The sequence below is a fragment of the Psammomys obesus genome, unplaced genomic scaffold (assembly GCF_907164565.1).
Source record: "Psammomys obesus unplaced genomic scaffold, mPsaObe1.curated_primary_1811, whole genome shotgun sequence".
In the NCBI taxonomy this organism is placed as follows: Eukaryota; Metazoa; Chordata; class Mammalia; order Rodentia; family Muridae; genus Psammomys; species Psammomys obesus.
The window spans coordinates 199,749-223,218 of record NW_026596131.1 but is presented as its reverse complement, the minus strand read 5'-3'; the positions used below and the strand labels follow the sequence as shown (position 1 = coordinate 223,218).

At 43.0% G+C, this 23,470-nt stretch overlaps 1 protein-coding gene across 1 annotated transcript in view; it reads left to right on the top strand.

Moving 5' to 3' along the window:
* Nsf (N-ethylmaleimide sensitive factor, vesicle fusing ATPase) overlaps window positions 1–23,470 on the top strand; it is an 80,139-nt gene that overhangs the window by 41,241 nt on the left and 15,428 nt on the right. The window contains exons 10-13 of the mRNA XM_055592438.1: window positions 1,081–1,237; window positions 4,533–4,666; window positions 13,513–13,579; window positions 15,268–15,347. Coding sequence (XP_055448413.1) covers window positions 1,081–1,237; window positions 4,533–4,666; window positions 13,513–13,579; window positions 15,268–15,347 — 438 coding nt within the window. The remainder of the gene's footprint in view (window positions 1–1,080; window positions 1,238–4,532; window positions 4,667–13,512; window positions 13,580–15,267; window positions 15,348–23,470) is intronic.

The window sequence follows — 23,470 nt, the reverse complement described above, 5'->3', positions numbered from 1 at the left end:
ACACACACACACACACACACACACACACACACACACACACACACACTCATGCGCTTGCACATACAACATGCACCTGAATAATAAAATGAATTTTAAAAAGAGAAGCAAATGCACACTTATGCCTTGTCCTCTCTTACTCCGCATCTCCCCAAGTCCCCAGAGCATCCCAGTTTGTGCTCCACAGCTCAGGATCCTCAGACTGCTGGAGTGTCCTACACTCTTAACTGCCTGACATGCCTTTGGGGAAAGTGATAGATCTTTTAAAAATGTACTGAAATCAGTCATGATTAGACCTGGAAAAAGTGGTACAAGGTCATCAACTCATCTTATAAAATACCCACTCACATTTGAGTCACTATTTTTTGGTATTCAGTGTTAATCTAATAAAAATTGTTGAAATGCCTAGTTCTAAGAGACACACACACACACACACACACACACACACATACATATGTGAGTGTTGTGTAGCTAGGTTTTTTGTTTTTCTTTTTGTCCTTTTGAAACTTTTTTCTTTATCATAGAAAGTCATGACGGTTTACATTGTGATATCTTCACACATGTATATTATTTGGAGCTTTTAATTGTTGTTCTTAAATGAATCTCAGGTACACAGAATTATATACATTATTTTTTATTTATTTATTTTTATCTTGTTTTTGGCTTTTTGAGACAGAATTTCTCTGTGTAGCTCTGGTTGTCCTGGAACTTACTCTGTAGACCAGGCTGACCTCGAACTTAGCGATCCACTGGCCTCTGACTCCACAGTGCAGTGGGATTTGCATGGGCTACCTGAGTTCTTTACCATTGTGCTGCATCTCAGCCCTGAGCTTGGTTCTTCTCCAAAGTCTCCATGGAGTTATATCTGACTTCATTGCCAGTTTTTATCCAGCTCATTGAGCAGTGAGACAGCTTTTTGTTTCTTGGTCAGAAATCACTTCACTCAAAATATCTTTGAAGAGAACATGACAAGGAATAGGTTATGTGACCCAGACAACACAGGGACAGAGAGACCAAGAGATCAGATATTTTAGTTTCAAGACTGATGAGCAAAAGTCTTTAAACTGTCCTTTACCTCAATAGGCATTTGGCACAAACCAAGAGGATTATGCAAGCTACATCATGAATGGAATCATCAAGTGGGGCGACCCTGTGACCCGTGTTCTGGATGATGGAGAGCTGCTGGTCCAGCAGACTAAGAACAGTGACCGTACACCACTGGTTAGCGTCCTTCTGGAAGGTGAGAAGAGTGAGGTGATGGCCTTAAAGGTCCAGAACATACCGAAAAGGCAGCACTTATTTTTAAAAGCTATTTAGTACATTTCAGAGAGGTAATGGTTTTCAGTTGTAAACTTCATTCATGATCTGCAAATACCTTAGCCTATGTGCCAGAATTGGGACAGATTAAAATTGGGGGTAGCATGTCACTGACAAAAGACAGCAGCTAGTTTTACAGGGATGTCTTTCTCTAGTACTTAATAGATTGATACTGCATAGCTCGGTGCAGGAAGTATTGCTGTGTGTGCAGCGACATCCAAGCACCAGGCTAGTCACAGAAAAGACTTGTAATGAAATCCTGATGGACAGTGTAGTGCACACCTTTAATCCTGGCTTTGGGAGGCAGAGGCAGGTAGATCTCTGAGTTGGGAGCCAGCCTGGTCTACAGAGTGAGTTCCAGGACAGCCAGAGCTACATAGAGAAACCCTGTCTTGAAAAACAAACAAACAAAGTTCCTGACTGTAGCATGCACATGTAAAGGGTGTGTCTGGGTGCCAGTCGCTTTACCCAGGAATGGTTAGAGAAAACTAGAGGTGATGTTTAATTCAGGCCTCAAAGGATCAGGTCAGCTTTTATCAACCAGCTAGCTTCATTTTAGTATGACAGCAGAGAAGTTCAGGGAGACCAGACGATGGGTGGGGCGGGGGGGGGAGTGTAGCTCCCCTAAGGCCTAGAGGTGAGGGCTTCTGAGAAAAGCATGTTAAGCCAAGAGCCAAAGGATGGGTAGAAGCTGGCAAAAGAATTGAGAAAGATATTCTATGAAAAGAGACCAGCATATGAGCAGTGCCTTCACAGGAAAGACCTAGAAACAGAAAGATTATCGAAACCAGGTTTGTGAAGACGGTGGGAGGGGCCAGTGCAACGGCTTGGAGGGAGAAGGTGCTTGCCATGCAAGTTTGGTGTCACCAGAACCCACAGAAAGAAGAGAGCTGTTTCTCCACAGGTGTATCATAGCATGCAAATACAAACGTGCACACAATAATAATAAATAATAATAAAACCGTGCTGGATAGGAACCATCTCTTGAAAAGCCTCATCAGCTTAAAGATTTGTACTCTGTAGGGCTAGGGATGTAGCTTGGTTAGTGTGTGCCAGCTTGGCATGTGTGATGCCTTGAGCTCCAGCACCAGAGGGGAAAAGAGAAGAGATTCAGACTTTGCCTTCGGGGCACCGGGAAGCCACTAGGAAGCTTTCTAACAGTCAAGTCACACCAGCACATTTGTAGTCTGAAAAACGCCGTTATGGCTGCTTTATGGTAGAAAATGGATAGGAGGCTCAGAAAGACACAGAAAGCTACCCAGTAGACACAGACGCATTGGCCTAGTGAGGTTCTTCTGACTGTGGATGGAAAAGCTGGGGTGACAGCGGTGCCACAGAGAAATGGACTTATCTGAGAAACGTGAAAAAGGTAGATAAAGGCTTTTAAAGTCCTTTCCATCTGCCAGTTAGCACTTCACGTGTCCTGGTTCGTCTAATCCTCACCTCAGGCCTGTGAGTACAGATGCTGTTTATTTTGGGGGTTTTGTTGTTGTTAGTAGTAGTAGTAGTTTTTCTAGATGGCTGCCCTGGAATATTATCTGTAGACCAGGCTGGCCTCGATCCTCCTGCCTCTGCCCCCCAAATGCTGGATTAAAGGGGTGTGCCACCACACCTAGCCATGGGTATTGCTTTTCTCACTATGTCGTATACAGGGAAGCAGAAGCTGAGAAATAACTAGTCAGGCTAAATACTGGCAGGGGCAGGAGAGGTGGCTCAGTAGTTAAGAGCACTTTCTGCTTTTGTAGACCACTTGAGTTCAGTTCCCAGGCCTGCTTGAGCCAGCTCACATCAGCCTGTAACTAACTCCAGCTCCAGGGTATCCGACACCCTCTTTTTCTGACACACCGCATGCACATACAGGCACACACACGTGCACGCATGCACACACATGCGTACACACAGAGAAACATATAACACCCACATAAATTTTTTTTAAACAAAATCTTTAAGTAACTATGGGCAAAGGTGTCAGACACGACTCCAAGCCTGGTAAATGGGGCTGTTTATCAGAGAACACTGGCAGAGAAACAGATTTTCAGAAGAAGGATCCTGAACTCACTCTTGAGCAGTTAAATTCCAGGTTCCTGTAGGATAATGAGCTTAGAAATGTCGACTGGCTTGTTTGATTTGCAGGTCTGAAGCTCTCAGAAGCAGCCTGGCTGCCCTAGATCCGGATCTGCCCTGGCAGTCGCAGGAGTGGATGCAGTCCTTTAAAGAAAGGGTGTGGGTGAAACACAGACAGGGCCTGGAACTTTCATCTGAGACTTGCTAACAGTTCAGGACTAAATAGAGCAGGCAAAAATGACAAGGACGACTAAGCAAGAGTAATCGTGGGGAGGAGGACGGGGGAGAGCATGCGGCCAGGCAGGCAGGAAAGGCACTTCGGGACAGAGGAGTTGCATCAAATGCCCCAGAAAAATACCTGTATGGAGTCCAGTGACCAGTGTGGGTGGAGAGTGCTACAGTTGGGTGAGGGTGGGTGAGTGCAGCCAGGGAGAAGTTTAGGAAAGTTCTGCCTTAAAGAGAAAATAAAGGGTAATGTTGAGGAGCACAAAGAGGGTTTGGACTTATTTATCGAGCTTTTTGACCGGCAAAATGTATTTAAATGCCATTGGCAAGAGACAGAGGAACTGTCGCTAGTGTCCCATTCCAGAGAGACCAGCAAGGAAGGATTACTTGGTTCCGACTGGGAGGAGGGGCATGTCTTCCAGGGCACAGGAGCCGGGTGTGTACTGCAAGTGACTTTAGGGATTTGATTGCCTTCTAGCTTGCTTCTAATAAAGCGGTGTGCCCCAGCACTCAATGTCATCTGCTAAAAAAGCCTGTATATTTTGTTATCAAAAAAGAAAAAAAAAAAAAGAAGAGAAAGACCGAAGGAACTAATGATGCGCATACTGATAAGCATTTGGATACATTTTCTTTCCTTTCAGAAGCAAAATTCTTGTGCTCTTGCTTAGTCAGAAGGTTGGGAGATGAAGGGTATGTGAGAAGGCGGGAAGGCATGCATTCCACCGCACTTTTGAGAAATGCTAATCAGTTCATTAAGCTTAGTTGCTAATAAATAAAAGGAAACATGTCTGCTGTGAAACTGTCAGGAAATGTTAATGAGCAACTAGTTGAGACCTCAGTACCTTGTGGATAAAAGTTTAAACTTGTTTGGGTCCCAAACAAGTTTGGTCTCAGGTTGGCTTTTTTCCTCCGCCTGTCTTTTTATGCAGGCCCTCCTCACAGCGGGAAGACTGCCCTCGCTGCAAAGATTGCAGAGGAATCCAACTTCCCCTTCATCAAGATCTGCTCCCCTGATAAAATGATCGGCTTCTCTGAGACAGCCAAGTGTCAGGCCATGAAGAAGGTATCAACATTTTGATTTTCATTTTAATTTCTAGTCTCAGATGAGTGTGTGCAGATGTACCCGCACATGTGTGCCTGTGTGGGCATGCGTACAAAGCTGGGGCCACTTGTTCTCAAACAGAACTAATTATCAGAATTTGAGAGCAGGCAGTGACTATTTCAGACTCTAAAACTTTGTTTTGTTGGTTTTTCAACACAGGGTCTTTCTGTGTAGCCCTGGCTGTCCTGGAACTCACTCTGTATAGCAGGCTGGCCGTGAACTCACAGAGATCCACCTGCCTCTGCCTCCCAAGTGCTTTGTAATGTGTTTTTGTTGAGAATTTCTTTGCCTTCCAAATTTTACTGTCTTAGTACACATCGACACTAATTTTCACTTCTTATCTGTATCAGTTTGACTAAAGAAAGATCACTTCAGAGAGTCGGGACAAATTCATTTTCTTTCTTTCTTTAGTTCTTTATCATCATACAGAGCCAAACTGTCCAGGTTCGATTAAGTTGACTTTAGTTTGGAAAAGAACAGAGATTAAAATACCTATGGAAGCTTTTTCCAAGAACCCCTATGGTTGTGTATCATGTGCTCAAGAAGAGCCTCTTTCTTCAACTTCATGCCCCCCTCCCCTTCTTTCCCTTTCTGCAAGTGTTTGCCACCTTCTGAATCTGACACTCTGAGCCATTAGTGAAGTTAGAGCAACACACAGCAGAGTTAGGATCATCTGATCCTTCTCACTTGCATCCAAGCAAGTACCAAGTGAGGTGACAGCAACAGCAGCTGACTGCTGGGAACATAGGGGACGAAAACGCAACGAACAGCTGTTCTTTTCACTTGGTAGCCAGCGTTAATGTTGATGTTCTAATTTTGCATACTCTTCCATGTTGTTTTGTTCTGTTTGAGTGAGCCTGGCACAAGTCAGGCAAGTACTCTACCTCTGAACCCTTCTCCGGCCTCTCAGGCTTGTGTCTTTCCTCTAAAGGCAGCCCTCAAGCTACCAGCATTGAAACTGTAACCCTCGGAATGTGTAGCCGCTGAACTTCGCACTTATGGAGAAGCTGGTTATATTTGCCTTGCCCTAAACTGTCCATTCCTGTGCCTGTTCAAAAATAGTAGCCTGTGCAGGTGGCAGGCGACTCCACTGCTTTCCAGCTGCTGCAGCTCCTACCTCACAAGTGCTCTGAGATGTGGGTGGATGGTCCTTGTTTTTCTATAAAGTTTTTAAAAAGTACTTTAGACTCCTGCAGATCAAAGCCACCTAGTGAGTGTGAGATAGTATCATTTTTATTATTTTAATCTCTTGCAAATTGACTTGAGGGGGGAAGGTAATATGTGCTGAATTTAGAGGCTTAAATGGTTAAATTAATGACTTAATAACTTATGATTTAATCTTTAAATTGCTGAAGCCTTTCAAGGTAGAGTTTTAGATGAGCAGAAAGCTATGGAATATAAAACTAAGAGTCCGTACCAGCTTATTCAAATTGTCCTGATTCATGATTCACTGTCTGGATCATCCATGCAGTTTTCAAATTAAAACAAAAAACAAAAAAAAACCTGCTCCAGCAGATTAATAACAAGTCTACGTTAGTTTTTTTGTTTGTTTGCTTTCCTTGGAATTGGGGCAGACATTATTTCCTGTAACAAAACTTCAGAACAGAGAGAATAATGGAGCATGGGTGCCTTAGGAACATATTAGAAATATGGTAAGGCTTTGCAAGCAAATGGTTTTCACATTGTCACTTAATGGCAGGCTGACCGATGCCCAGGGGCTCGCTCAGACAAGGCCCCCGGGTTAATTTTGAAAATGAAATGTAAACGCCACCTTGAATCCTTCTGGATGCCACCTTCCGCTGTTGCTGTCCCACCGGTTTCAGTGTGAGCATGAGAAAAGGGTGCTTTAACTTCCTTGTCAGGCCACAGATAATTCTAAAACAAACAAAACAAGACATTTCTGTCTGCTAAGTGTTCTTTTTCCATGTGGCTTTTTTTGAATAGCAAACATAATAGAGAAAATACAAAAATGACAGATTAAGAAAATAATCTGTATTTGTGCTTGTCCTTTGGCTCTTTGTAAATACATGCATGCACATACTTATACATACACACACACACACACTCATATTCACACTCTCTTTGAGCTGGGGGCCCAGCCTGGTCTAAATAGAGTTCCAGGCCAGCCTGTTCTACATAGTGAGATCTTGTCTCAAGAAAGAAAACCCTAAATAAATAAACAAAATGTAACTGCAGCTTACCTCAGGATTATTAACAGCGGAGTAATGCCCATTTAAAGGGTTCCTCTGGGAAGTCCCTGGCTCACACTCACCCGCAGCCCCGCCTCCAGCTTCAGGGGGTCCTGGTGCTTCTGTCCTCTACCTGCACTCCTGTGCCCGGGCACATGCACACAATTTAAAAGTTACACACAATTTAAAAGGTTGTTTCCATGTTTTATTCACAATTATAGTGTTCTGTAGAATTGCCAAACGAGAGAAATCACTGCCCTACATCTTTGTTAGATTCCTCTTAGGTTGATTATCATCATGTGACAAGTACTTGGGTTTTGATTCAAATCGACCTGGATTTAAATAGCATCTCTGTCACACTTATGGTCTCTGTCACCTGGAATAAATTATTTCTCTGCAAGCCTAAATAACAAGATATGTTAATTTAAGCTTTTGTTTTTATCTCTTTAATATGGAAGGAATGTTGGTTTAGAGCATGCTGGTACATAACCTGAATCCCAGCACTCAGTAGGCTGAGGCAGGAGAATTGTCGCATAGACATAGTGTGAGAATTAAATGAGATGATAATTTATTTAAAGTAAAATGGTACGCCTTTGATAGAATATGTATCTAAGTATGGTGGACAATTTTATTATTGTATGGGTTTCTGCTTATTTCTTTAGGATAAATCTTCAGGATTCGGATTGCTAATTATTGTTAATGTTTTTATTATAAAGGTTTTCTTTCAGATTATAATAAAAATTACACCAATTTCCCCCTTCTCTTTTCTTTCTCCAGCCCTTCCTATGCACACCCTTGCTCTCTCGAACTCATGGCTTCTTTATCTTTGTTGTCGTGTGTGTGTGTGTGTGTGTGTGTGTGTGTGTGTATTCCTATGTATTCCTAAATATATAAACACAACCTGCTCAGTGCATATAATGTAATTTGTATGCATGTTTTCAGGACTGCCCGCTTGGTGTTGGATAACCAATTAGTGTGCTCTTCCAGGGAAGACTATTAACCTCAGCATTCCTTCATTGCCTGTAGTCCTTCATCCAGGGTGGAGGACCTGTGAGCTTCACCTGCTCCATGTTAGCATGTCTATTTGTGTCATTCTTGCTCAGGTCACAGCTCACTTTTAGGCAGCCATGCTGGTGAGACTTGATGAGTTTAGCTTCTCTGACATTTCTAGGAGACACATTCTCACAGGAAAAAAAACAAAACAAAAACTTTGTGAAGATTTTTAGATGCATTGCTATCAAACTGCTACTTATTTTTAAAAAAAAAAAAAAAAGATACTACTGCTTTTACGCAGCTCATTCCTTCAAAAAACTGTGATAATTTACACTTTAAAATTTAGAAAACAAAACAAAAAAACAGATGGTGGTAGCACATGCCTTTGATCCCAGCATTCCAGAGGCAGAGGCCCATGACTCTGTGAGTTCGAGGACAGCCAGGGCTATACAGAGAAACCGTGTCCTGAAAAAAAAAAAAAACAAAAAAGAAAAGAAAAGAATGGACTTTCTTTGGATTTTTGCCCCAACTTAGTGTTATTAGATTTTTCTTTCCAGTCTGTTAGGGAGAAGGTTGGCATTTAATTATTTTGTTAGCTACATTCTAATGACTGGCTTAATATCTCTGGTAGGATATCTATCTAGCAGAAGAAGGCCTGGTGCTCCATCTCTAACAGTGTGTGTGTCCCCTAATGTTCTATAATTATAATAGTTTATGAGCTCAGAAATTACATATAACATGTTAATGTTGTTCAGTAGGAGTGGTCTGGGTTAGTTCGTTCAATATCTTTATTACCATTTCATTGCTTGGACCAGAAGCAGATAGTTTTTAGGAAGAAAGAGGGCCACAATCACTCTATTGTGTTTTCCCCCAAAATGAATGCAAAAGTACATGAAAATAGTTTATTCTCAATTAATTTCAAATTTGCCTGTACTTCTGTTACCTTCTTCAATAAATCCTTTCTGTACGGGTCCGCTCAACACTGCCAAAGTACTTAGGAAGCATTGTCCTCTCGTTCTGGGTGGGGAGAGGAAGTATCATATGCTCCACTAAGATATTTGAGATATTTACAGATATTTCTTTTTTTTTTCTCCTATTTTATGTTTGCTTTCCCAACTTTATTCTGTTCTAAAATTTTAATTCTTTTATTAATTTTCTTTTTGCATCTACACTGCAAAAATCTATTTTGCTGGCTGTTGATGACTTTAAATGAAGAGAACAAAGCAATAGAATTTTATTTTAACCAATTACCTAGTCATGATGCTTCTGAGTACACACTTAGTACCAAGGTAGAGTACCACTGAATTTTTTTAAGACAAAACTAAATGAAAACCTTGGCAGTTTGTGGACCTTCTATTAATAGCATATTTCTTATTTTCAAAGGTTTGAAAATTAACAGAAGAAACTCTCCTTCCCACTAGCTTTGCGAGGGAGAGCTAATCTTCTGTGAATACCCTGCTGCAAATCCACTGCAAACTGTAGTCTGCACAGAACAGTCATGCTGCCTAATCCTCCTCTTTTCATGCTTTAGCCCGTACAAAGGGCAGAGCTGGAAACTGGATCTTCTGACAGCAGTTACTAAGCAACAGAATTTGGATGTTTGGGGTTGACATCCTAATAATATCATGGAGCCGATTCGGTGAAGCTTGAGCACGCATGAGCTGAGCGGCGTGGGCGCTCCAGAAGTGGCTGAGGGCCGTGGTGGACATCCCCTGGCTTTTGGGTGAACACACTTGTCTTTTTGCCCAGCATGTAAAGGAGGAGCAGAGCTTTGAGACCACATGGCTTTTAGCCGGTGAGGCACACCCTCTCTGTGGATCACGGTAGTGAAAAATGTAAGACTTTTTTCCTGAAAAGCAGGGAGAACAAATAAGGGATTTTAAGGTCAATCCAAGAAGCTTTAGTGCTTTGCCGAAACTTGAGGTCCACTTCCTGTGCAGCCTTGTCGGGAGACAGCTGATGCTTGCTTGGACTGCTCCCAAATTATTTTTCGAGACCAGAGATTATTACTGATAGTGCCAATTTAAATTCACTCATTTACGTTTTTATATGCCACCAAATATGATTACCGTGTGCTTGCCACTAATTGCTGACAGATTTACTGCATTAGGGATTTTCTAAGCCATTAGCTTCCTCCTGTCATTAGATTCCTGTTAACTAGGCTGTGGTGTTTCACGCCAGCTACTCCAAAACTGAAGTGAACCCTTCCAGTCTCGGAGAGAGAGCTTAGCTTCACTTACTTAAGAGCACTAAAGAGGCTGCAGAAAATGAAGGCTAGAAGCTCCTTAGAGCACACTTGCTGCGGCTTGTGACTCTGAAAGGCTGGGATTAATATGGAGCTAATAATGCCGGCACCCTCCCTGGAGCGTTCACATCGGCCAGGGGAGCAGCTGCTGCCCCACCTCTCCTCACAGGTGGCTCTCGCTTGTCTGAAGAGGCCGAGTGAGCTCTGTGCCTTGAGTACTGGCAGTGCCCTCCCCCCCCCCCCCCCAGCATGCCCCAGTCCCTGTTGCTCTGCTTATGCTGTGTCTCCAGCATGCTCTCCTGGAGCCCAGGCCGCCTATGGCCTGGTTGTCTCTCCTGACCCTCGCTCGGGTCTGTGTTGTACAAGCAGGAGAGGTTGTGCAGCATGTTGAATGGTACCAGGCCCTGGGGTCCACAGCCAGGGACAGACTCTGAGAATCTGTTTTCTGGAGATTGTCTTCGTCCTTGAGAGCAAATCTCATCATTTTCACACCAGCCTTGACTGTTCTTCCCTCTGGTCCTTCAATTCTTCTCTAACCCTTCTTCTGGTTCCCACCTGACTCACTTAGACCACATCTGTATATGCTGGCATTTCACTTGCTCTCCAGGACACTCCCTGATGACTCTAGAATGATTGTATATTCCTTAGATTGATTTTTTTCGGGGGGCAAGGGGGCAGGAGTCGTGAGGTATAGCTCCTAGCTGCAGCTGTAGCCCCCCTGGCTGCTCCAGGCCAGCGGTGGCATATTTGATTGTGCATCTACTGATGGCAAGCTGTGGTGGCATTCTAACTAGGGCAGTTTGCGTGATTTTATTTTATTTTTCTCTCTCTCTCTTCTTCCAATACCTCACGTCCTCTTTGAATTGATTTACATAAAATTAGGGTAGAACTTTCCAGCTCAGCATGCAAATATCTCATTAGATTTAGGCTGGCAGCTAATCTCCTGTGCTCGCCGTCAAGCCTGGGTCTCAGCTCAGTGAACACTCTGCTGGGGCCCGTTTCTGAGAAGACTACACATCTTCTTGTGTAGTCTCGGGGATGCAGGGAACAGGGGAAGACCTTCTGTTAGAGTGGTGACCAGATAAAGAGGGGCCTGTGAAGGCAGGGACTGAAAGGGGTGAGGAGTGTGTGCACTCTCAGATCAGACCAGGAGTTGAGTTAGGGAGTCAAGTTCCAAATGGCTTTGTCACAGCCTTTGTCACAGCGAGTAACCGATGCTACCAGGTCTCTTCCTGGTCTTGAGCTCACTAACTCAAAACCAAAAGTAATCATCAGGAAACTGAACACCTAACTGTCAAATCTTCTCTTCCTAGGATGGGGCTGTCCAGATGTACTCCGAATCCATTCCCCTAACAAGAATCTTCGACTCCCATTTCTCCCTCATCACCACACTCATCCTTGGCTGGGTCCTTCTCGGCCCCACAAAGCCCTGTAGTATCTACTGTCTTCTCCATACATTCACTCCCCACACCGTCTCTCACCTGACGGTCCTCAGGTTCTAACTCTGCCCTTGCCTCTCCGTATATAAGCCTGGAAAATGTTCTTAAACTGTAAAACCTGCATCTCAGTTCATTGCTTAAAACTCTGTAGTTTTAACTGCCTTTACAGTAAATTTAGCTCACTGAAAAGTTTAAGATCCTCAAGGCAAACAGAGTGTGGTGGTGCACGTCTTTAATCCAGCACAGGCAGAGGTGGGCGGTTCCTTTGTCCCCCTGCACGCCTGTGTGGCTTGGGGTAGCTTCAGTCATGCTGCAGGAAGCACCCCCAATCCAGCAGACCCATCACAGGCTGGACTGTGGTTCTTCCTCCCAGGGCACGTGTGCATCACGGCCCTGAAGAGGACCCTTGCTCACTGTAGTTTCTCAAAGACTCAGGTGAGCAGGTAATGTGTGGCTCTGGCATCCAAGACTAGGGCTGGGGATCCGGTGACTCATGCAGCGGCTCTAAAGCCTTCTTTCAGAAGGGCGTCTTCACAGTCGCCGGGACCTTTCCTTGTTCTAACTCTGGACAGTGCAGTTAGTTGCCTGCCTCCCTGCTCGCTCGGGTGGCTTTATCAACACTTGACAAATGATGGGAACTTAAAAACGTGCTGACTGAGTGGCTCAAACGACTGAATAAGCATGGCAATAATGCTTCCTACCCTGTCATCCCTTAGCGTTGTGTTCTTCTTCCTCTCCCACTGCTGCCTGAACAGCCCTGATTCATCCAGCCCTGATTCCACCTGCCACTGCCACGCGCCTTTCCTCAGACTGGCGTCAGTTGGACATCTCCAACCACCTACATGATATTTCTGCTTAAGTGTTTAAAAAGCATAAATGTATTATTGTTGTTGTTTGAGACAGGGTTTCTCTGTGTAGCCTGGCTGTCCTGGACTCACTTTGTAGACCAGGCTGACCTCGAACTCAGAGATCCACCTGCCTCTGCCTCCCAAGCGCTGGGATCAAAGGCGTGCGCCACCACTGCCCAGCTTTAATTTTGTTTTTTTAACAAACACTTGTTATTTTTCTGGTCCAGCATTATACTAATTGAGATAATGAAACAGTACTCACTTTCTGTGTTTTTAGTCTAGTTTAATATATGGGAAAATATAACGAATCTACAGTGTATGTACAGTATAGAAAATGCTGAGGAAACAGAATAGAAAGAAAAAATGATGCAGAACAAGATGACCTTGGAGCTTGTGTTGTCTCAACTATTTGTTTTATGCTTGGTGCTAAAGATGTTATAAACAAAGCAAATATTTTTATCCACTTCACATTCCAGTGGGGAAACAGGTTGCCAAGGACAAGCTGGGGTTGTGACACAGCATGGGACAGTGTTGTGTGACAGGCTAGTTTGTGCACTGAGCCCCATTCACAGTGTCTAGAACGACATCATTATTCGTAAGAGGCTGGCCTGAAGGCGGGCACTTAGCTTCAGCCTCTACGTCAACATGTTCTCTGTCTGATTTGAAACTGCTGCTCCATGTTTGCCAGGACACAGCATCCTCCCTCAGTGCTTGCTTTAATTTGCTGACTGTATTCGGCCACCATCTTACTGTTATCCTGAGCAAGTCATAACTGCTTCCAGTTTCCCCACATGAGCTCTTCAGGTTCTAAGGTCCTGTAATCTAGTAACGTATTTCTCTCTGTTCACTGCTTTTACACTGTGCTTTGTTTAGGTGTTGTTCAAGAATTAACGAAATTTAGCTGGGCATCGTGGTGCACATTTTTAATCCCAGCATTCAGGAGGCAGAGGCAGGTGAATCTCTGAGTTCAAGGCCAGCCTGGTCTACGTACTGAGACCCTGTCTCAAAAAGAGTAGAAAAAAGTTAACCACATTCTTGGAATTGTCATTACTGTGGAGGACAGTAAGGTCAAACATGATTTTCTTTCTTGAAGATCTTCGATGATGCTTACAAATCTCAGCTCAGCTGTGTGGTCGTGGATGACATCGAGAGACTGCTTGGTGAGTTGTGACTTCGGCCGTTCATGTGTGACTTCGCCGCACATGACAACTGGAATCCCGAAATTATAGGAGGAGAGTATTTCCGTGGGACGTTGGAGGCGAAAAGGCAATAGAAATGCCTTTCTTTTTCTCAGAGGGACTGTAACAGCATCTCTCATAAGAAATCAGTAGTCAGATGAGCTAGCAGCCTCATTTTCTCTAGTGTGTCCTGTCCAAGATAAATGAGCAACGTAGGGTAATAAATATTGAAGCTCTGAAAATTAAAGGTGCTCTACAGTAATTAAAAAAAAAATACCTATTAAATATCTCTTAGGTTGAAGTACAGTGGTTACACAGATGAGTAAGACCTAGCCCCACCCCCCACCCCGCACCCAACTCAGTAACCAACTATTAAATGTCAGAAAAGCTTTGTCACTTTTGTATTTTGTTCGTTGTAAATGAAGTCAGTCTGGTGTGTGTCACTATGACAGTGGGTCAGGATGGAACATGCACTGTTGAAACAGCCAGCTGGTGACCTAATGAACACTGGGGACACTGCCCGGCACTGGCTACACTCATGCGCAGTAATGACTCCAAGTTAACTGTTCTTCACTTCCCTGTGGTGTGCAGCCTCAACATTGGGTCGTTTGCTATTTGCTTTTGAAGTTTGGGTAATATTTATTGTGAAACAAAGCACGTATATCTATAAGGCCTCCTCAAATTAATAGTGCTTATCTAATGGCCAGGACTTGGGATGTGCCATGTTTGGGACATTACAGGCCAGTTTATAGGATTATTTCTTTAAGAACTTTTAGTCATGTGCATGGCTCCCTATAAATTTCTTTCTCTGAGCATAATCAAGGCATGTGGTCACAGCAACACACTGTGTCAAGAACTTGTGCCGTGGGCTGGAGAGATGGCTCAGTGGTGAAGAGCACTGGCTGCTCTTCCAGAGGTCCTGAGTTCAATTCCCAGCAACCACATGGTGGCTGACAACCATCTATAATGAGATCTGATGCCCTCTTCTGGCATGCAGCTGTACTTTCTAATCTTTATAACATACATTGCCAGAAAGTAACGTAACCTATGTCCTGGCTGTTCAGAAAACCTTGATTTCATGGGGCAGATGCCAGCAGGGCTCTGAGCACAGATGGCTCAGACAGAGGAAACTAGGGAAGAGAGTCCTCCAGTTGCCTGCACTGCCTTCTCTGAAGGGCAATCTGAACACCTCTCTATCCTTGTGCCTATATTACCATTTCTTTTCCTATCATTTTCAGCTCCTTCTTCTCCTCCTGGGATCTCCACCACTGAGCCACATCCCAGCCAGTTTCTACCTATTTTTAATGTCAAACTTTGTCATCAGTGTAACATATGTAAATATACTCTGACGGTTTCCAGTAATTTCTTAGAATGCTTGGTTAAAAACACCTGGACATTCTCTCCTCTGGTGGGAAGGGTGAAATGAGTCTCTGAAGACCAGAAAATACATCTGCATGATCCAAGTGGATATTTGGAAGCTTTTTTAAATGTACGGATAAGTCCTTGTGTACCACCCTGAGAATGTAGATTGCTAAGGGTGTCTTTTTCTCGGCAGAGCTGCCTGCCTCTTGGTACAGCTGACGTTCACCCTCGATGCAGACAGGTCTGCATGCTCGGACGTGTGGCCCCAAGGTCCCCACCCCTGAGCCACTGCCATGTTTCTCTTTCAGATTATGTCCCCATTGGTCCCCGGTTCTCCAACCTGGTGTTGCAAGCTCTTCTTGTGTTGCTGAAAAAGGCGCCTCCTCAGGTAAATTAGTACTAACAATATTTTTACAGAATCCAGGAAAGCTTATAGAGTGGTGCCCGCCAAGTATATGGGTAATCACAGACATGCAATTCTGTTGTTCTGGAAGGGGCATCTGAGGTAGCCTTCTGTCTTAAGGCAAATTGTTTTCCTGTTTTGTTTTGTTTTGTTTTGTTTTCCCAGACAGGGTTACACCGTGTAGCCTTAGCTGTCCTGGACTCACTTTGTAGACCGGGCTGGCCTCGAACTCACATCGATTCACCTACCTCTTCCTCCCTGAACACTGGGATTAAAGGTGTGCATCACCATGCCTGGCTTTAATTGTTTTCTTTCTTTTTTTTTTTTAATACTTTATGTTATTTTATGTGCATTGATATTACCTACATGCATGTCTGTGCAAGTGTGTCAGATCCCCTGGAACTGTAGTAGTTACAGACAGGTGTGAGCTTGCCATGTGGGGGCTGGGAATTGAACCCGGGTCCTCTGGAAGAGCAGCCAGTGCTCTTAACTGCTATGCCATCTCTCCAGCCTTCAAACTGTTTTCCTTAACAGATTTTTTTTCCTTTTCTGAAAAAAATCAAGGTCTGACAGTTTCAGTTAGTTTTCGTTCTTGTTTTATGAATTCCCCAGCGTATTCCACAACCTTAGCCCCGTCGCCTCCAGAGGGAGATTGTGACACAGATGTAGAGAGGATCAAATACCTGTTCCTGTTTGTTTCCTTTATCACTTGATGGTTTCCCTGAGAACACTTATTTGAGGGCTGCATGCGGAGGTACCAAACGGGCAGGTTTGCTGCCGTGGTTTTCCGCTTGTGAGGGTGGCCTGAAGTTGTTCCTCCTGTGACACACGCTGCCCTTGAGAAGCAGAGCTGGGCTCTCCCTGATAAGGCAGCCAGAGATGGTGATTGTAATCCCTTAACAGATGCAGAAGCATCCTGTGAGGGTAGGTTAGATGTATTACTTACGCTGAGGTTTCCAGAGTATGCTTGGCTGTGTCACAAGATGGATTCTTGAGGTTGATTCTGTATGGTAGAACACTGAAGAAATGCCAGGCAAAGGGAAGAAAGGCAGAGGGTGAGCAGTTATTTGAAAGCATCTTAGTGTCTGTGTGGAAGTCTCATATACAATATGTTATGAGCAGAAAGAAATAATAAAAATTGTTTGTGGCTCTACTATGTAATTTAGCAGTTAAAAATACACATGCATATTTTACACTTAAAGACTGGTCTTACTTTTCTAGGTTTTTAGTGCTTCTTAAAAATTTTCTAAAGTCATAAAAGATACATAACGTCCTTAAAATTTTGAAATATATGCAATATGAAAGGATTTCTTTTCTGTGCTGGGTATCAAACCTAGGGCTTCCTGCATACTAGGCAAGTTCTCTAGCCCTAATTAATAGTTTCTCTTTTGATTTTGAGATGGCGTTCTCACTATGGTGCCCAGGCGCTCTCAAATTCCTGGGTTTGAGTGATTCTTGCCTTGGCCTTTTTGAAGTCAAGAGAAGTGAGGTGGGGTTTTTTTTTTTTTTTTTTTTTTTTTTGGATTTTTTTTTTTTTTTTGGCCTTCTCTTGATTCTCTAGATGCATATGTCTAAAATTGCTAAAACAAAATAATTTCTATATATTCATACCTGCTTTTTATAGAGATAGCATATTTAAAAATTTTAGAATGGGAGAGATTTTTAAGGCATCCAACTATATTTATTATAATATTCAGCTTTTTAAAAAAATGCAAAAGTTCACTTAGGAGAAAAATGAATAGATTTTCAGTGTTATTTTTAAACTTCTTTACCTGGTCACATATTATCTATGTGAGTTTAAATATTCATTTCTTCCCTGAGAGCTCTTCATATCCAAAATAGATGTAAATAGAAAATACTAACAAATGGCATGTTTTTAAAAGTTTTAAATATCTTTTCATTGTATTTGTATTGGGGCACATGCCATAGGGCCCTGTGGAAGCCAGAGGACAGCCTTCAGGGGTTGTTGGTTCTCTCTATTCAGCTTTAAGTGGGTTCTCAGGGTTGAACCTGTTTTTTTAGGCTTTCTCGAAAGCACGTTTGCCCCCAAAGCCATCTTGTTGCAATTTCATTAGAGACAAAAGAAAAACTGTTTCTGTTTCTTAAAATATTTGTAAGACTCTTAAGGAAAGGAAAATTATATAATGCTTCTAAATCTCACCACACACATGCATCCTTCCTAGTTTATTCAAACAACACATTGAATATATACATATAGCTGTATATGCATCATCTTGTATTGATGGTCTTAGGTTATATGGTTTAGTGTAAAAATACTCTAAAAGTAGTTGATGGTACATGCCTTTAATCCCAGCACTCAGGAAGCAGTGGCAGGCAACTCGCTTGGGTTCAAGGCCAGTGTGGTCTACAGAGCAAGTCCCAGGATACAGCCAAGACTATACATAGAGAAACCACGTCTTGAAAAATAAATAAGTAAATTTTAAAAAGGGAAAGAAAGTCCAGGAGCCAGCAGATAAAGGCACTTGTCCTATAAGCCTGATGCCCTGAGTTCAACCCCAAGAAGTTCAATCCATGAAAAAGTAGAAGGAGAAAACTGACTCCACAGAGATGCCCTCTGACCTCACCTTTGTAACATGGCACATGGGCTCCCCCACCACTCACACACACTCATTTTTTTAATAATTTATTTATTTTATTTTGTGTGCATTAGTGTGAAGGAGTCAGATCCCTTGGAACTGGCGTTACAGACAGTTGTGAGCTGCCACATGGGTACTGGGACTCAAACCCAGGTCCTTTGGAAGAGCAGACAGTGCTCCTAACCGCTGAGCCATCTCTCCAGCCCCACTATTTTTTTTTTTTTTAATTTTATGTGAAACTCAAATGACCAGTTAATACACAAGCAGGTCATTCATATTGTCATTCATCAGGGACTGTAAATCAAGACCAATATAGTGAAGTACTTTATTTTATTTTGGATTATAGATAACTATGATCCAAAAGTCAGATAAAAGTAAGTGTTGGTGAGGAGTTAGAAAAGCTGGAAACCATATAAACTGTTAATAAAAATACTTAAATCTGGGGCTGGAGAGATAGCTCAGCAGTCCTGAGTTCAATTCCCAGCAACCACATGGCAGCTTACAGCCATCCGTAATAAGATCTGATCGCCACTTCTGATTTGCATGAAGACAGCATACTCATACATAAAACAAATGTTTTTTTTTTTTTTAATTTAAAAAAATTAAAATGTTAAAATCTGTTGCCTTTGGGAAAGTTTAGCAGTTTCTCAAACAGTAACTTCAAGTGAGGAGGAGGCCCATCAGTTAACTCCTAGAACATACCCAAAACAAATGAAAACACACACCTGCACCAAAGCTTGTTTGTGAATGTTCATAGCAGGATTATTCATGAGACCCAAAAGGAAAACAACTAGAATAAACTAATTTACAGTCACAAAGTGGAATTCAGGGATGAAAATACACTCAGTACATGCTTCGATATAAATGGACCTTGACAATGTGATAAGTGAGAAAAGACGATCACAAAAGACCACATACTATGATTCCACTTTGTCCTTTCTTTCTTAGACTTATTTTATTTTAAATGTATGGGTGTCTTGACTGCATGTATGTCTGAATACTACATATGTGACACATGCCCACAGAGATACAGAAGAGGGTATTAGATATACTGGAACTGAAGTTACAGGTGGTTGTGAGCCAACATGTGGGTGCTAGGCATCAAACCCAGGTCTCCAGCAAAGAGCAGCTAGGGCCCTAAAGTGCTGTACCACCTCTCCAGTATGATTTCATTTCTATGAGGTGTCCATAGTTGGCCTTTGAGAGAGAAAATCCATTATCAGTGTCTGCTGGGGCCTGGGAGGCTGGATTGGGAGAGTAAGAGGCGACTGCTAATGAGGGTCGCATTTCTCTTTGGAGAGATGAAAATAATCTAAGATCAAGTGTGGTGACAGGTGCCTGTATCTGTGAATGTACTGAAAACTGTTGAGTTACACACTTTAAGTTAGTGAAGTGTGTGCTTTGCAAATTATATCTCAATAAGATTGTCACATTTTTAAAATGTAGTTTCTCAAGCTATGTAAATGATGAAAGAAGAGTTATACAGAGAGTTAAAAGTAAAGGGCAAGCCACTGGGGGACGTGGAGAAATCCCAGCTTGGGAGCAGTCTTACACCCGGCAATTGGATCATTAAAAAGGGCTGTGGAATGAATTTCTCTGAGAAGTAAAGATGTATGTAAGAAGTAAGAAACCTGGTTGCCTTAGTGACAGGGAATGGCAGGGATTCTCTCTTAAGGGAACACTGGCCTGTCATTAGTCAGAATTTGGTAACTCTGACCCCTGCCTGCCAGGTGACCTGCTGCATAAGAATTTGTGGCAGAAGGAATTAATATTGGAAGTACTTCTCATTGACGCACGTTTAACAGGATAAAAACAAGCCTTGTCTGCACCACCTGGCTTTGTAAATTTATTGTACATTGTCTCAAGAAAATGAAAACAGTTTTAAGCTGGTCCAGTGTCAAGGGTGTCGGTGACGCTGTAGTAGGAGCATCCTCTTGAGCAAACCAGCGCCGCATGGATTTTTCAATTTAATGTTTAAGCTGGAGGCACTGAGTCAGGTAGGGAGTGTGGGTCACAGAAAACTGTTCTCTCTGGCAAACGAAAACAAAACAAACACCATGGGCATCCTACTTTAGAAAGCACTGTACATCTTACAGGACCACAGTTGCATCGCAGAGCCTTTATTTTTGCATTTGTTTCAATTCTAGCTTTCTCGAAGCAGCACTGTGTCATGCACGCTCTGATGAAAGGGTCCCTCCAGGGCCAGTGTTGTTATGTACCCAGATATTCCCTTTCCACTTCCCCTCCCCCACCCCTCCCTTCTTGTAAATTGGCTTATTAAAACTGGGTCTCAAGCCCTCCTTTTCTCCCTTTGTGATCGCCTTGTTCTTGGATTTTCGGTGTAGAACTAAAAATTCAAGGCAGATTTCAGTTACTAGGATAATTTTCCTTGAATTTTAAATTTTCCTAAGCAAATGCATAGATTTTTAATGAACCTGGCATTCAGTGGATTTGCTTTAAATTGATCTGGAGAGTTACTTTCATGATTGATTTATTAGCCCTTTGAAAGTATAAAAAGTGGTAGTTCATAAAAACTGAGAAACATCATCGTATTTTGTTTAGCATCTTTTTTAAAACCAATTAAAAGCTTTTCTAAAATGGATTGAACAGGAGAAAATAAAACATGTTCCCTAGGTCTTTATTTCAATCAAGTTTCCCCTGTGTTCTGCAGGAGAAGAGATCGAGGGGGGGAATAGAAAGCCTGAAAAGGGCTGTCCCAGCAGGGAGCCGAGCTGGAGAAAAGGCTTCTCTGAGAACTCCGCTGCAGCAGCTCAGAAAGCTCCCGGCCTGCTTCATCTACATGCAGACTCACACAAGGCATGGGGGCGCTCACCGGCACACAGAGGCTCCACATGTGCTTCCCTGCTGATTCCTGTGAAAAGCTAACAATTGGCTCGGAGGGTAAAAGACCACTGCAGTTCACCCTCCCTGAGCTGGACGTACAATTTGTCCAGTGTTAGGAAATGTCCGGCTTAGCAGCGAGAGGCTTGAAGACAGCCCTCCTTGCAGTGAGATCCTAATGCCGGTGCTTTTACTCCATGACGCTGGGGCTCTTTTCAAGGTTTGCAGATTTATGGAAGTTGGAGGGGGATGTGCTTTTCCAGATTGGAAGGATAAAAGCCGAGGTCTTTGCGTCAGGGAAGAGCTCCAGTAAAGAGGGAAGGCCAGGTGAACTGCTTTCACCACCAGCACTCATGGTTTTAGTGTAAACTCTTGGGTCTTTAATGGCAAATGTAAAACATTAGCTTTATCACTTGGAAGACAAGTGCCTAAAAAGGAGCGTTTCGAGCTGTGAAACAACATGATTTCCCAGTTAACTCAACAAGCCCGAGGGCTTCTTGATCCTGGGCGTTCCTGACATTGTTTAGAATCACCCTGGAAGCCCCACCTGAACAGATCAGGATAGGACGGAACAGACTAGAACAGCCTTGCAGTTCATAGAGAACCAATCCCTTTTCAGCGCCTCCTAACCTCTTATCAGGGCATATACAAAATGGCACTTGATCATACGTGCGGATAAGTAGCCAGGGACACTCAAGGCTGGCCAGAGGCCAGTGGTCCCTTGCCCTCTCAGCCGATGGGAGTCAACACATTAATTTACATATAACTGATAAATTGGATATTCTTTGGAAACTATAAACTTCAAAAAGAACATCTCCAAATTCTTAGCGGTATTACTGAAGCAAGGTTCAGGCCTAATAGTAAGGAGTTTAAACTGAAATTAACTACAAGAACTATTGCTCTGATGCCTGGGGATGTTGTGTTGTTTTTAAAGAAAAGGAAACAGGATGTGCTGCTGCATGCCTGTGATCCTAGCTTCAGGGAAGTAGGGGCAGAAAGATGTGAGTACAAGGCCAGCTTGGGCTACATGGTGAAACCGTCTCAGGAAAAAAAAGAAAGCTCGGAGTGATGGAGTACACACATATAATCCTAGCCCTTGGGAGGTAGAAGCAAGAGGATCAGAAGTTCAAGGTGATCCTCAGCAATATAGAATGTTCAAGGCCAGGCTGGGCTACATGAGTTCCTGTCTAAAAAAAGGTATGTGGGCATGGTACTGTCAGAGCACAGCTGGGCCAAGAAAAACTACAGCAAGGCAGCGATCTGTAGTGCCTCTTTAGAAGAGTATTCAATAAAAGATTCTTTACAGGAGGGCTGAAGAGATGGCCCAGTGGTTAAGAGCACTGGCTGCTCTCCAGAGGACCCAGGTTCAATTCCCAGCACCCACATGGCAGCTCACACCTGTCTATAACTCCAGTTCCAGGGGATCTGACACCCTCTCACCAATACACATAAAAAATAAAATTAAATAAATTATTAAAAAGTAAAACAAAATCCATAGCTCTCTGGGTAGGCAGCTGTGTCTCTCCGTGGACTTTGTTTTAGCAGCAACAGTCTATAGACGGCACTGCTTTTATGCCCTGCGTATAGGACCCTTCAGTACAGTCTTACCACCGCTGGACATCGAGAAGGCCCTGCTAATGTCAGGCAGTCCTTCAGCCTTGGAGCTGCTTTAGCGAATAAACAGATAATGGAACACTCCAAACCCTACAGGCCTAAACACGAGAATCTTTCCATCTATCTGTTTAAAATTAACTCTGGCTAATGACTACAGTATGACTCAGTAAGATGTACAACCACTTCAGGAAAGGGGTGCACTCATTTTGCCAGACACATTAATTGTAACCACTTGACAGGGTGACTTCTACAGTGGACTTTTTTTTTTTTTTTCTATGATGACTGACAGTCCAGTGGCCTAATTTTTCCATTTACTAAGTCAATAATATTATGTAGATACTATGTCTTATAAAACTGTTTTATATGCACTTTTCTTAGAATAGTAGGTTTTCTTGGAAAGTTACATACAAGTTGAACACAATATGTAATTGTAGATTAGTTTCAATGTATCAAAATTGGTAAAACATTTGATGAACCCTTTTATAAAACATTATTACAAATATCTGAGAAACTGTCTTAAAAGGTATGACTTTTTAAAAATTGGTCTTGGAAGAATGCATGTGTGGTAGGCATTAATTAATACCAAAATCGGTACTAGGGCATGAGTGTGTTTATGTGTGTGCACGTGTGAAGGCGTACATGCATATGTGTGCGGTGTACGCCATTCCCCAGTTACTCAGAGTATCTAAATTTTCATCGGCAGAGAAATGGTCATGAAAAGTTTGCCTCACAGCTAGAGCTTAGCCTTGATCTCTCTCAGCCTGGGCAAACCGCCTGTGCCATACACCAGCTCAGGATGCACTGGGGAGAGCACCTAGCATTTATTGGTGCCATACACCAGCTCAGGATGCACTGGGGAGAGCACCTAGCATTCATCTCTTGGGAGTACCTGCTCTGCAGAACTTGCTCTTTGTGTTCGGCTTAGGTTATAAGTCCTGAATTCAAGATTCAAGTCCTGGTTCAGACACCTCTGGCATTATTGCCTTTAATTGTGGGATCTTTGTGTGTGTGTGTGTGTGTGTGTGTGTGTGTGTGTGTGTGTGTGTGTGTGTGTGT